Genomic DNA, 13,467 nt, shown 5'->3' with positions numbered 1-13,467 from the left:
AGCTAGATGGAAAAATTAAGCATAGGGTCAAAGACTTGTTTCATCATAGGATGCATGTATTCCAATGAGAAAGTGCTACAAACAGGTTGAGACACAATTATTGGTCCTTGAGATGTCATAACGGTCATAGCGGCAACTGATCCATCTCATCCACTACATTAGTGATACATAAATATCTCCTTGCTCATCTTGCTATTGTGCATGAACAAACCTCATACCTATCACATCTTCACTAACATTGTCATCCACTCGTGATGGCTGGTGAACATGGGGAGAAGTGTGCATGTGTTCCTGGACATTTGGAAGTGTCACCTTTGAAGATGAGTGTAGAACTAGCTAGACTAAGGGGGTCTCTAGTGCATTAGAGGGGAACTCCATCTATGGTGTAGCAATAGCATTAAAGGCCAACTCCTCAAAAGTATTGGCCATGGTGGGCATCAAAAGGTCTACCAACTTAAATTCCCTTTCTTATCAACCCATCTCCATTCTTTTTTTTGAGGATTTATAATGGTTGGAGAGGCAAAATTCAAAGAGGGGCTCGTTACCTTGGATTAGGAGTCTGTCTGTAAACTTGTTGGAGTCTTAATGTATTGCCTATAAAAATGATCAATTTACTTGCATTTGTAGCAAGGATTAGAAACCTAAGAAAATTGGATTTGAACTGATATGGAATGAAAGCATCAAGACCAATATCGAGGTAAGTTGGTACCGAAGCTTGCATGTCTTGTAATATACTAACCCATACATCTCTTCTTGGTGTAAAGAATGAAAGTTTTGGCACATATAAAACCTAGATAGAGGTAGAGAAGACAAAGGTCGAATATGTGGAAAAAAGTGGACCAGAAGAGATTTCAAAGTAACCCATACTGAGCAATAAGGCATATAATCTTTAATGGGTAGAATGGGGATCCCACCATAGCATGAGCTAGAAAATCTTGTCCCCAAAGTTTGCCTCTACTTTTGCTAAAGAATTTGGTGAGGCACACTAAGCATAATAGAAGCCTTTACCAAGAAGGATGAAACGAGAAATACAATCTATACCAGCAACTTCCATAGCCAAACATGAAGCTGTTCAAAATACAGTGAGAATTCTACAATTGCTTAGATTCATGCAACAGATGAAGGACGAAATAGGAGTGGAAAATTGTTACACTAGTTTGAGACACAAAGCATGAAGGGTGTCAAACTACAGGGAGGAACATGGGAAGCTTTTCATGGGATGTTTTGCTCCAATCAGAAGCTCTCAACAACCCTCCTCCGACTCCTTCTCCCTCCTCTCTCCCTCATCCCAAGCATCTTTGGATGGTTGCATTAATTACATTTAAGTCATCATGGTGTTGCCTTTTGACTCACTTCATTGCTCGCTGAGAAATTTTCTCTTTCTTTTGGCTTTTTCTTCTTTCTAAAAAGTCTTCCACCCCAAACAATTCCTAGATTAGCCCAGTCCATCCCTGTTATGGCTTTCATATAAACTCTTTTTTCCCCTAGTTACTTGCAAAACCAACTGCTCCCATTGCTCCAAAATTGCATGTCTTACTCAAACACTTCTCTTACTCTTTTTCCACTGCTTATTTGACACTTCTAAAAAATTACTAGTCCTTTTCGAGTAGACAATAGGTCATCACACTAGGTGATGACCTACTGTCTCACCTAGTGTGTTGTATCCTATTGGGGCAAAAGTGGGCACACACACACACACACACACTTACTATTCTCCTTTTTCTTTTACATGCAATTATCCCTTTTCCTATTTTTTCTTATTATTTTTCCTTCTGTCTCACAAACAATCCCTAATTTTTCTTGATTCCTCCTTTTTTTTTTTTAATTTCTTTCTTAAAGCTCTAAAATTTTCTCTCACCCCCCCCTCCCTGCATCTTTAATCTATTTTCTCCTATTTCTGCTCTTCCTTCCCCATAATTTTCCCTAATTTCACTTGATTTTCCCCCAATTATTTTTAGTAATTTTTTCAAACTAAAATTTTAAATCCTTTTTCCTTTTTTTCAAATTCTCTCTAGGCCCCTTTGTTTTACACCTTTAAAGTCCACATCGATTTGTTTAAGTCTGTGTTTAAGCCACTATTTTATTGTGACCTTGATAACAAGGGAGGGGTGCTCATGACACCTATCTTCCCAATTAAAGTTAAGCTTGTCCTTACCATGTTTTCTTGTTAAATGGTGGCATGTATGTAGACTCTCCCCTTCAATAAATGAGATGCTTATCAGGACTTCACCAAGCTCCATTTTTTTTTGCAAAAACATTATTGTTGTCATTTCATATCAAAGCTCTTATATACTTTTTATGTAATTTCGTAGGTGCTTTACCTACATACTCAAACTCTTCCTTAACTCTATAATTTCCTCTTTCTTTTCTTTACCTTGACTCTTTTGTCTTTTCACTATGCAAAAGCTGATGTTGTCTTGTCTTCCACACACACATGCGCACGCGCGCGCGCGCGCACACACACACACACACACACACACACACACACTCTATCCATTTCTCCTTTCATCCTCTAGTTCAAAACCCCCCCACGCCCCCATCCCTATTTTCCCTTATCCTCCCCCCCTTCCCCTAAATTTATGTAGTTTTTCTTATTTACATGTACTTCTCCTTAATTCTCCCTAATTTTCCTTAAAATTTCCCTTATTCTTCCCCCCCTTTTTTGTATTTTTTCTAATACTTTCTCCTAATATTCCCCTATTTTTTCCAATTAAAATTTCCACAATAATGGCTTGCTTCTCATAGATCTAAGAATTGATCACGTGTGGGTTAAATATCCCATTAAATTAGTCTTCAAGGGATCTTCTTATGTCCCTACCTTGTGCTATGGCACCAAAGTGACTTATCATCACCATGATCATTGCTCTCTCTCTCTCTCTCTCTCTCTCTCTCTCTCTCTCTCTCTCTCTCTCTCTCTCTCCCTCTCTCAAATAATACATATATTGGTCTATCACCCTCTCAAAACCTTGGAGATTCTACATTACCCCCCCCCTTGCCATCCCCCAATCTCTCTCTAGTATACAAGACCCATTCATAGAAATCTCCACACAATGCATATTTTTATCCATACATGAAACCAAGTCCTACTCCCCCAATAGACAAATAGATAGACACATGCCCCTTTGCAAATAGGCACGCATCCGGCCCCAACCCCTAAATTTGTGTGCTTTTCTTTATTTACCCCTTCTTTTCTTAATTCACCATAATTTTCCCTGATGTTTTCCTCTTTTTTCTTATACTTTCTACTAATATTGCCCTATTTTTTTCCTAATATGTCCCTAGTTTTTTTCTAAAATTTCCTAATCTTTTCTCCTAATGTCCCTCCTTTTCCCCTAATTTTTCCGTAATCCCCCCCCCTCTTTTTCCTATTTCTCCCTACCTATTTCCCCCCCTATTTCTTTAATTTTTTCCTATATTTAGTATTTCCCCCTCTTTACCCTTACCTCTCATTATACTCTCTCCCTACCCCCCCCAACAATCTAGTTCCCCGACTATCTGGTTGTCTTAATCCCCCAACTACGTCATCCCTACAACTATTTAAATCCTCACCTCAAACCTCTACTCACTCATACTTCCTCTCCTACACTATGCCCTGCTGCCATCGACGTCTGCCCACCTTCTCCCACTTCTATTGCAACTCACTTCACAACCTTAGCCTCGTACATACTCTTCCCACTCATGTTGCCTCATTTGCCAGCCTTTCTATTTTTACTACCCTCTAAGGGTATACAGTACACCTTCCCCTATCTGTGCATTTCAAAGAAGCCTCATGGTTGGCTGTTTGCCTCTTTTTTACCATCCATGATCTTCTTCCCAACCCACTGTGCGTACTTGTCAGTTTTGTCCATGGAATGCGTGCTAGTGCCTCTAGCTACCTGCACAAAATTGTGATACATTTACCTTCCTTATCCTCGCTATAGCGCCGTTGCATTCCACCATCGTACTCACAATGGACTCTCAAGTTCCTTTGATTCCTTTCCTTTCATCTCACTTATTAGCTAAATCAACCCCCCCTCCCCCCTTCTTTTAATCTAACCCCTCCCTCTTTTTGTTTTAATTTCCCCTCTCTAAAACTTATGCCCCCCTCTTCTCCTCATTAATCTAACCCCTCCCTCTTCTTTGTTAAACTTCTCCCCTCTCTAAACCATATGACCCCCTTTACTGCTTATCCTTTTTAATGTTATACTACTTTGTATACTGTATATGGTATGACCCCCTTATATAGCTTATATGGTATCACCCCCCTAATCTAACCCCTCCCTCTTGCCTGTTTAATTTTCCCTCTCTAAACCTTATGGCCCCCTTTCTCCTCATTCATCTAACCCCTCCCTCTTACTTTTATTAATTTTTCCCCTCTCTAAACCTTATGACCCCCTTTACAACTTATTCTACTTCATGCTCATTTTCCCCTTCTAAACTAGTTTAACTAATCCTAAACCCTACCCCCCTCGTTTTTCTCTTTTTTCTCTTTTTCCCTCCCCCTCCTCTATATGCATTATTTCCCCTTCTCTATATTATTTTTCCTCTTCTCTATTTATATTATAATTACATTTATTAACGCCTTGCTTTATTTCTTTACTTTTTTAAATTCCTACTCTTTAGTTAGCCCCTTCCTAAGTGTTACTTCACTATCTACCTTTCCCTGTTTATGTTAACCCTAATTAGTACCTTACCTTATTCTTTGAATGTTCTTTTCACCTAGGTTTTTTCTTTTTCTCTATACCTTTTCCTTATTTCTTTCTCTACTTTTATTAATTTCTTACTTACCCTATCCTACTTTTTAGTTAACCCTTTCCTAATTGTTACTTCACTACTATCTACTTTTCCCTGTTCATCCTAACCCTAATTAGTATCTTACCCTATCCTTTAAATGTTCTTTTCACCTAGGTTTTTTCTTTTTCTCCTTACCCTTTTCTTTCTCTACTTAATTCCTTACTTGCCCTACCCTATCCCTAGATTATCTTCTTTAATTTTTAAAATTTACTCTTCTATTGCTCTTCCCACCTTCTATGTTCTTTGGTTTCATCATTTCTCACTTTCTATTACTCATATTTATCCCCCCCCCCCCCTTTTTTTTCTTTTCAAAAAAGTACCCTCACTTTCACACATGTAATTAAAAGTTTCCTTTTTAAAATCACACCTTCCCTTTAATAATTCCTCCCCATATTTATATTTCAAATTAGTTCATTCCAATCCACACTCTAAAAACCCAACTTTTTACACATACATTTACATTGGGTTTTTAAAGTTTGTGGTTAAGCTTATATTTTATTGAGACCATGATAACAAGGGAGGGGTGTTCATGACACTTGTCTTCCCAACTAAAGTTAACCTGGTTCTTACCATGTTTTCTTATTGGATGGTGGTAGGTATGTAGACTCTCCTCTTCAATAAAAGTGATGCTTGCCATGACTTTTTCAAGCTCAATTTTTTGCAATTTTTGCAAATTGATTTTGACATTATTACCAAACTCTTGTTAATTTTTTATAAATATTAGTAGGTGTTTACTTAATTGCTCAAACTTTCCCTTAATTTTATAAGTTTCTTTTTCTTTTCCATTTTCCTCCCTCTTTTGTCATTGCACTATGCAAAGGGGTTTTGTCTTGTCTCCATCCCCCCCCCCCCTCCCCAACACACACACACACACACATGCTTCTAACTTGAAGCAACATGCATACTTGTGAATTAAAAAACAAGTCAATGATCTACCCCAAAAGGCTTGCCAAGGAGCAAAAGTCGTAGTAGAGGCTGTGGCTTGATACACCATGAAGCCTTATGGCCTATGGAGTCAAGGGCTTAATGCATGTGGATGAGAGCTGCTGTGTGGGTTTTCCCATGGCAGAGCTCTGCTAAACCAGAGAGTTGGTTTTCAATGCAGAGTTTGTTGTAGAAGTCTAGTGAATGCCAGTTGAGAAGGATAGAGAAGTCTCTAGAGTCTATCTGCTTCATAGTTTTCTTTTCTCACAATGATGTGGTTCCAGAACCACTCATGCAAAAAATAGAATAGTCATAAATCTCTCCAAGAAATGAACTTCAATAATAAAGTGATCATATCTCAGTCTACATAGCTTGAAATGAGGAGTTTTCTGAACCGAATCGAAGATGGATAAGAGCTCTAGAACAAGAAGAGGTCAAGAGACAATGAAGGTGCCTCGGAAGGAGGGCTTGTGCCTTGACGGAGCAAGGGATTATGCCTTGATGAAGCAAGGGCTTTCGCTCTCTCTCGATGGAAATCACTCTCAATGGAAGATGCCTCATGCAAGGAGGGATTGACACTCATGAAGGGAGTGGGAGCACCCACATGATATAGCTACCTATACACTAAGTTGTATTGAACATGAGCATGAAGATATACATGTGAACCCCTTAGGGTAAGGGTTAGGGTTTGGCCCTATTCCCTATGTAGATGGTGCAATTGACACCATCCTTAACGCTTACCTCGATCTAGATATCAATTGCACATAGATTGCAACATAGGGCTCTTAACCTAGAGGAGGCACATTGTGTCACCTTGTAATTGATTGAAATAGATCCATTGAATTACATCAGTCCACTGCCCATACTTCCAGCTCTATTTCTCCCATTTTACTTGAGACCGACAAAAAATGGGCACTCTTATCTTGCAACTACTTGCATATGACATGCACATCATGAATGATTTTTCATGTTAGTTTCTTTTGAAAGTGAAACTTTATATTGTAGTATTTAAAGCTATGTGTGACAATAATATGTGGCTTCATGCATGCAAACTGGTAATGAGGTGGCAACCAGATACCTCAATTGAGTTAATGAGGTACCTTACATAGCAAAACACATGGTGGGGATATACCTTGATCAAGGCATTTAAGAATCCTACATGGCAAAATAGAGGAATGTGCCTCAACCAAGGTATTGTTAGGTACCTATGTGAGTACGATTGTGTAAGGGGAACAATGACTTGGAAGAGTCAAAAGAAATCTGGTTTGCCAACCTTTGAGATGAATTCTTTCAACAATGTCGACTTAGTTGTTGAGAAACTATAACAAGCAATGGTCAAATTCTATGGCATGAGAGAAGATGGTAAATGAAACGTGACACATTACCACATGAACCTTTGAAATGTAGCTAGTGCATTTGTCAACCCAAAAGGCATCACTCTGTAAGCAAAAACTCCCCAAGGTATGACAAATGATGTTTTCTTTTGATCTTCCTCCCAAATATGAATTTGAAAGTACCCAGAATACCCATCACATACAGAATACATCTCATGCCCTGCTACTTGGTCTCGTATTTCATCTTGGAATGGCAAAGGAAAATGATCCCTCTTAGTGCATGCATTCAAAGGACGAAAGTCCACAGAAACCTGCCACTTATTTCCTTTCTTTGGTGTGACAACTACAAGAGATATCCATTCTGAATCATCAACAGGAAAGATGAATCCCGCCTCAAGTAGTTGTTACCTCTTTCTTTAGTGCCTCAACTTGGATCACCCCCAATCGCCTTAAGCATTGCACAACTGGCTTGCTTTTTGGCTTCAACTCAATCTTGTGCTTCACAAGAGAGACTAGTCGAACCTGTGAGTAGCTTATTGCAAAGAGACATGGAAAATCATCTAACATATCCAAGTACTGGGGCTTCTCACTACTTGATAAGAGAATCACCAAGAAGCTCTTCATTGTGTTGGCGTCATTTAGTGTGCTCCTCATCCTCCACATGAAGTGTCTCTTCAGGATCTTCTTGCACCACCACCTTGTTCCTTCCTGACTCATCCTGATCAGCACCAAGACAAAGACCAAAGGCCACTCCTTCCCCCTCACCCTCTGAGCTGGACTCCTCGGAGCTACACCCTATCTCTTCTTTTTCATCGGTTAAGTTAGAGCTCAAACTCTCTAATGTTGAAGACTCCTCCTTGACAACTTTCTTTTTACGACTTCTGATGTTGTAGCGCACCTTCTTATCATTTCCCTGCAAAATCAATTCTCCAGTATCCCACTTTTGAATAGCCTTCACCTTTTAGCTCCTGCCTGTATATTTTTAGAGCAGTTCCAAGCAACATGATCTTGCCCAAACATTTGCACCAAAGATACTCTTTCTTTAAGAGAGGATATCTTTGTGTTTGAGGTTTCTCGGGCAGTGCCTGAGAAACCTCCTCCTTGAGTTCCCCTTCCTTTTCAAATTCAAAAATCTATTGAACTTAGGAATAGAACTAGTTTGTTCCAAAGTTCTAGCTTTGGATTTCCCCATAGTGTCATCATATATTTGGGCATATTTAATTGCTTCTAGCCCCAGCCTCCAAGACTTGAACCACAGTTCTGGACTCTTTGCCCACCGGTCTCAGGCGGGGTGTCCCTCAATAGGACCATGGGTGTGTGAGTGTGGTGTGGGTGTGTTCCAAAAAAAAAAGTCGATGGAAGTCTTGCCATTTTTGCAAGAACATATTTATTACATCCTTGTTCTATTCTTTTTCTTCCCCATTGAAAATTGGTGGTTTCAAGTCCTTAAGAATGTTAGAGGTTTCTTTAAGTCGAGAGGTGAGCCTCTCAACTTGTCTAGGAGGAGTTGGTGATTGCGCCATTGGAGATTTTGATTAAGAATCAGATAACTTAGATATGGCTTCAGTTAGATCTTTTAGTGTATCATTAATCGTCTCTAACTGTGTTTCTATATTTTGTGTTCGAGTTTCCAGTTTAATGAATTACAAATATAGAATTCCATAATCATCGTAATCCACATCCTCCATTTCCATACTACCCTCTTGAATTTTGTTATGCGCTTCCTCATGTGTTTCCTCTTCAGCTATCACTTTTCCTTTTCTAGCCCTTTCCTCTCTCTCCTTGATTGTCTCATCTCTTTCTGCACTTGTGATTTTAAAATCCAAGTTTTTTCCAGAAACTATAAAGCGAAAAGCTTTATAATAAAGAGAAAAATGCAATGTCCACTTACCTGAGGTCATGAAATTGGAATTCACCACGGCTTTATATTTTGATTCCGCTCTTTGTTTTGCAGCGTAAATGCACCACTAGATTCCCTTAATTTTGATCCTCGATCTTTTGCTAAAATGATTTGAGATGCCTTGAAGAGAAAGAGGATACTTTTGGCAAGAGGGGAAAAAGAAGAGGCTTTAAGACTTTGCTCTAATGTGAGAGGCATTAAAACAATTCCTTAGAGAGGCGTGGAAAAGCACTTGATGAGATGGCTTTTCCAAAGGTTTGTTGAGCCTTATGATGACGTGGCTTTGTCTTCTTCTCTTGCAGGTTGATGAAGGAATTCGGGTAGCTTTCCTACTCTTCCTTTTGTCGTTTGAATAGCCTGGAGTTGGTAAGTGGGTACTAGCAGATGCACACTATGAACATCCTCTTGAGTGAGACTATCCAGGCAACAGATCTCTTCGTTCGAGAAAAGCAGCGACAGTAGTCACACCCAACTAGTTGAGCTTCTTTAGTAATCCATGATATGGACCTCGTTGCTACTGAATAACTCCTCTATGTGGCTTGCAACATTGACTCTAAGCTACTAGGTCTTAGAGAAACTAGCACACTCCTATGAACCATTGATGTCAAGGAAAGCCTTTTGCTATCTCACTCTCCCAAGACTTCTTCGTATTGCAAGTATTGCCAAACCAAAGAGTGGTATTGACGTCTACAAATTCTCTGTTCGTTTCCTTTAATTCCCTTTCAAGTTGCTGCTCATGTCTTCATCTACCCGAACGTCTTCCAATGCTTGCCATAAATCAGCTCAACTAGTTGGTCCTAGAGGGTCTTTCGTATGCACTTTAGCGACTATTTAGATGTATTGGTTTCTCAACGGCAACGGACTGCAGTGAGATGAATTTGAGGGCACGAAGCTATGTGGAATGGGTCGTTGTAGACAGCACAAGTTTTGGCTTTGATACCAATGATACACTCTACAAACATAGAGGGCTGCAAACTATTTCCACCCAGCCATGAATTCTATCTATGAGCTTGCCTGCCTATCTCCCTTCACGTGAGATCCTTTGTGCCTTGGCCTTCTTCCACTTGGAGCTCCTATTCTGGAATCCTCCCTCCTAGCCCAACAATTGCCACTTTGAGCCAACACATTGCTGAAGGTCTCCTTACCATGAAGTTTGTGCAATTTGGACACATTAGCAAACATTCTACAAAGGCGCTTCTAATGACCACACACTAGGCACTGGATGGACTTCTTGAGATGACACAGCGATGAGCTCCCCTGAACTTTGTAATTCAAGTTTTGGGAATTAACCCTACTTGTACTCTTAGGGTTATCTCTAAGTCCTAAGCTCATGTCTACGTTAGGTCGAATAAGGATGGTCGCTTCAGATGTGTTCGTTATAATAATGGTCATCTTTGAGCCTGTGTGTTTTCTATGTACATTGATGTATACAAGCTTCACTTTCACAACTACCATGCGTGGTTTTTCTTCTTATATGCTTCTCTATTTCAACTACGAGAATTGGATTATTGGCAGTATTGGAAACTGCAAAAACGTAGGGCACGTGTGTGTGTGTGTGTGTGTGTGTGTGTGTGTGTGTGTGAGAGAGAGAGAGAGAGAGAGAGTTGTAGAAATTTGCATTTGCACAACTCTTTTAAAAGAGCCTAGAGCTAACTTTAGTTTGCTTCTTATGAAGAGTTAGAAGGGAAACCTCCAAACTATGTTCATTGACTCGAGGCTCCCCCCTCCCCCCCTACATCGGAAAAGACTTAGTCGGTAGTTCCAAGACCACATCTCCATCATGCTATACCACACTGCTTTCCGAGAGTCGAGTCGTTAATCATACAATCGCAAAGATTATTGATTCCTTCTTGTTTCCCCCCATATCGATACAATGAACTTGTAACATTTTCATATTCACCTCTAAAAAATAGTTTGTCAATTTTGTAAAACTTGCAAAACTTTAGGCAAGCCTCCGAAAATTCCAAGTTTTGTGATTTTGTTGAGGAAAATGTCTCCTATGAACATGCGTTAGAACATAAGCAACTACAAGAAGGGGGGAGCATGGGAAACATCGTTGGTGCCACACAAGTGGGCTCGAATTAAACAAGAGAGTGGAGCAAGAGTAGCAATGCGGATGCCACAAACGGGCTGGTTCAAAATTCTACACTAATAAAATGTTTCAAATAATAAAACGTTCAAATGTTTCTATGAAGCAATGACATTTACATATAAAGGTACGCGTTAAGAGTCAGATAACGTAGTCGGACCAGCAGGAGATGAAGGACGTGTGGTCCATGGCGAGGGAGGGGCGGGGGAGGGGCGAAGCGCCGCCCACCAGGAGGCGCGCCGGGTTGCCGACGGCGGTGGTTCTGGGCGGAACGTCGGTGAGTACCACCGATCCGGCGCCGATCTTGGCCCCCTCCCCCAGCCTCACCCTCCCCAAAATCGTCGCCCCCGCTCCTATCAACACCCCGTCTCCCACCTTCGGATGCCTCTCCCCCCCCGTCTTCCCCGTCCCCCCAAGCGTCACCCCGTGCAATATCGACACATCCTCCCCTACCACCGCCGTCTCCCCTATCACCACCCCCGTCGCATGATCCAACAATAGCCCCTTACCCAGCCTCGCTGCCGGATGTATGTCCACCGCAAACACCTCCGATACCCGGCTATGTAACGCCAGCGCCAACGATTCTCGCCCTTGCCCCCACAGCTTGTGCGCCACCCTGTGCGCCTCGCACGCCTGAAAGCCCTTGAAGTTGAGCATGCACTGCGAATAGGACTTGCACGCCGGGTCTCGCTCCCTCACCGCCTTTATGTCCGCGCGTACCGCCGCCCGGATTTCGGCGTCGCCCATGAAGGTCTCCGCCATCAGATTGTAGAGATGCGTGCTCAGTAGCGTCGTGCTGGACAGCTTGTTGCCCAGATGGAAAGCGAGCGCGCGCTCCAGCGAACGGTGTGCTAGAATTGTGCAGTACAGGTAGCTCCCTAGCACAGGCTCCCGGTCGGCGTCGCGCCTTGCTTCGGCACGCATTTGGAGCCAAAGCTCGTCTGTTTCCTCTAAAACAAGCCTGTCGTCGTGGGATTGCCCCGCTTTGTTTAGCCTTGTCAGTGGAGTACCATTTAGCCGGTTCGAAGAATGGTCCGTGCCAGGTTTTCCATTCGCAGAAGAGACGGAACCGCTGTGTACACCCAGAAGATTCTGTCTACCATCAAACACGAGAAGCTCCCGATGATGGTTCTGGACGCTCGAGTGCTGTGCTACAACGGTAGGATTCGAATTCTCCAGTCGCACAGAGGAGGGTGCCGTATTCGGAAAGTGCGCAGTTCCATCGCTGTGATCCTGTCCATCGGCCGACAAGGCCATTGCCGAATACCCCTGGGCGGTAGAAGAGGCGCAGCCATCTTGAACGACGGATGCAGGCGAAGGAAGAGAGAAGCGGGAGGGAACGCGAGATCTCAAATTGGAAGGGCAAGAAGATGGGGGAAAGGAATTAGCACGTTCTGGCGAGGGGGGGAGGGGTCGGAGGAGGGAATGATGGAGGAGGTCCATAAGATGAGGAAGGCGAAAGGCAAGGGCGCGAAGGTGTGGCTATGGCGGCGTGGCTCCCGTCCCAACTCCAAGAGAGACGGAGAGGGTGAGGGAAGGAACGCCCTCGAAAAGCCGACAGACGTGGTTCGTTTTCCTGTTTACTTAGTCATCTTTCTAGCAACGCAATGCCCGCCTCATGCTGTGCATTGCTTCTTTGCCTCCCAAACAATTTTAGCGACTTTAGCAACCTCTATAGCCACCACGAAAATCCAAAATTGGTGGTGGTAGCGCACAAATGCGCAAATGGAGCACTTGATTTTTGAAGGTGCCAAAACGAGCACCAATGCAACATTTTAGTTTGAACCAATCACTTGCCACTACACAATGGTGCAAAACGTTGGAGCTCCCTCTGCACACTAGTCTAGAACTCTAAACACCTGCCTAGGTACTTCTGCCTACATTGAATGACCTTGAATCTCTTCTTTCGAATTAAAACGTGTGAGCAGAATTCCTTCTTCTCTAGCTACACACCACTACGTGCGTGTGCACTGGCCCTAAGAGTTATTGCACACGCACAGGCAAGACGGCAGCCTGTGTACGGCCTGATGGCGAGTTGGAGGTGCTACAACAAAGTTAAAAATGGTGAAGACATGTTCACGAAGATCGGACGCCCTGACAAAGTTTCCACCAATTGCCACTCTGTTGTACAAGTATGCTCCCCTTCGCTTCCCCTCTCCGCAGGTGATTCTTCAACTACTAGTCAACTTCGATTGGAGAACTGGTGCTGGAATTGGCATCCCAAAAAATGAAGATGAGGAAAGGAGCACTAACCTCACTAATTAGACAAGTGAACAAATTAGCATCGCCACCAACCTCACACAACTCATCGCGTGTACATTGAGCATAAGCTTCATTTTGAAGCCTACTAGCTAGGACGGACACACACACACACAAAATGTATATATACGTATTATGAATCATATCTACTATCAAATATATATATTCGTATTAGTGCTAGCTGCCTT

At 42.2% G+C, this 13,467-nt stretch overlaps 1 protein-coding gene across 1 annotated transcript; it reads right to left on the bottom strand.

Moving 5' to 3' along the window:
• Positions 1-11,156: 11,156 nt before the first annotated feature.
• LOC147893304 (putative serine acetyltransferase 1) lies at positions 11,157-12,625 on the bottom strand. Its single transcript, XM_087386071.1, has one exon. The coding sequence runs from the start codon at positions 12,461-12,463 to the stop codon at positions 11,162-11,164; it is 1,302 nt and encodes a 433-aa protein (XP_087242197.1). The 5' UTR covers positions 12,464-12,625; the 3' UTR covers positions 11,157-11,161.
• Positions 12,626-13,467: the final 842 nt, after the last annotated feature.

This window comes from Dipteris shenzhenensis, chromosome 15 (assembly GCF_047967505.1).
Source record: "Dipteris shenzhenensis isolate YYH24624 ecotype China chromosome 15, Dip_SZ_1.0, whole genome shotgun sequence".
Taxonomy (NCBI): domain Eukaryota; kingdom Viridiplantae; phylum Streptophyta; class Polypodiopsida; order Gleicheniales; family Dipteridaceae; genus Dipteris; species Dipteris shenzhenensis.
The sequence above is the reverse complement of the archived record's forward strand: the minus strand, read 5'-3'. Positions and strand labels throughout refer to the sequence as shown.

Coding starts and splice junctions, on each gene's coding strand:
- LOC147893304 (XM_087386071.1), bottom strand. CDS start 12,463: ATGGACCTCCTCCATCATTCCCTCCTCCGACCCCTCCCCCCCTCGCCA.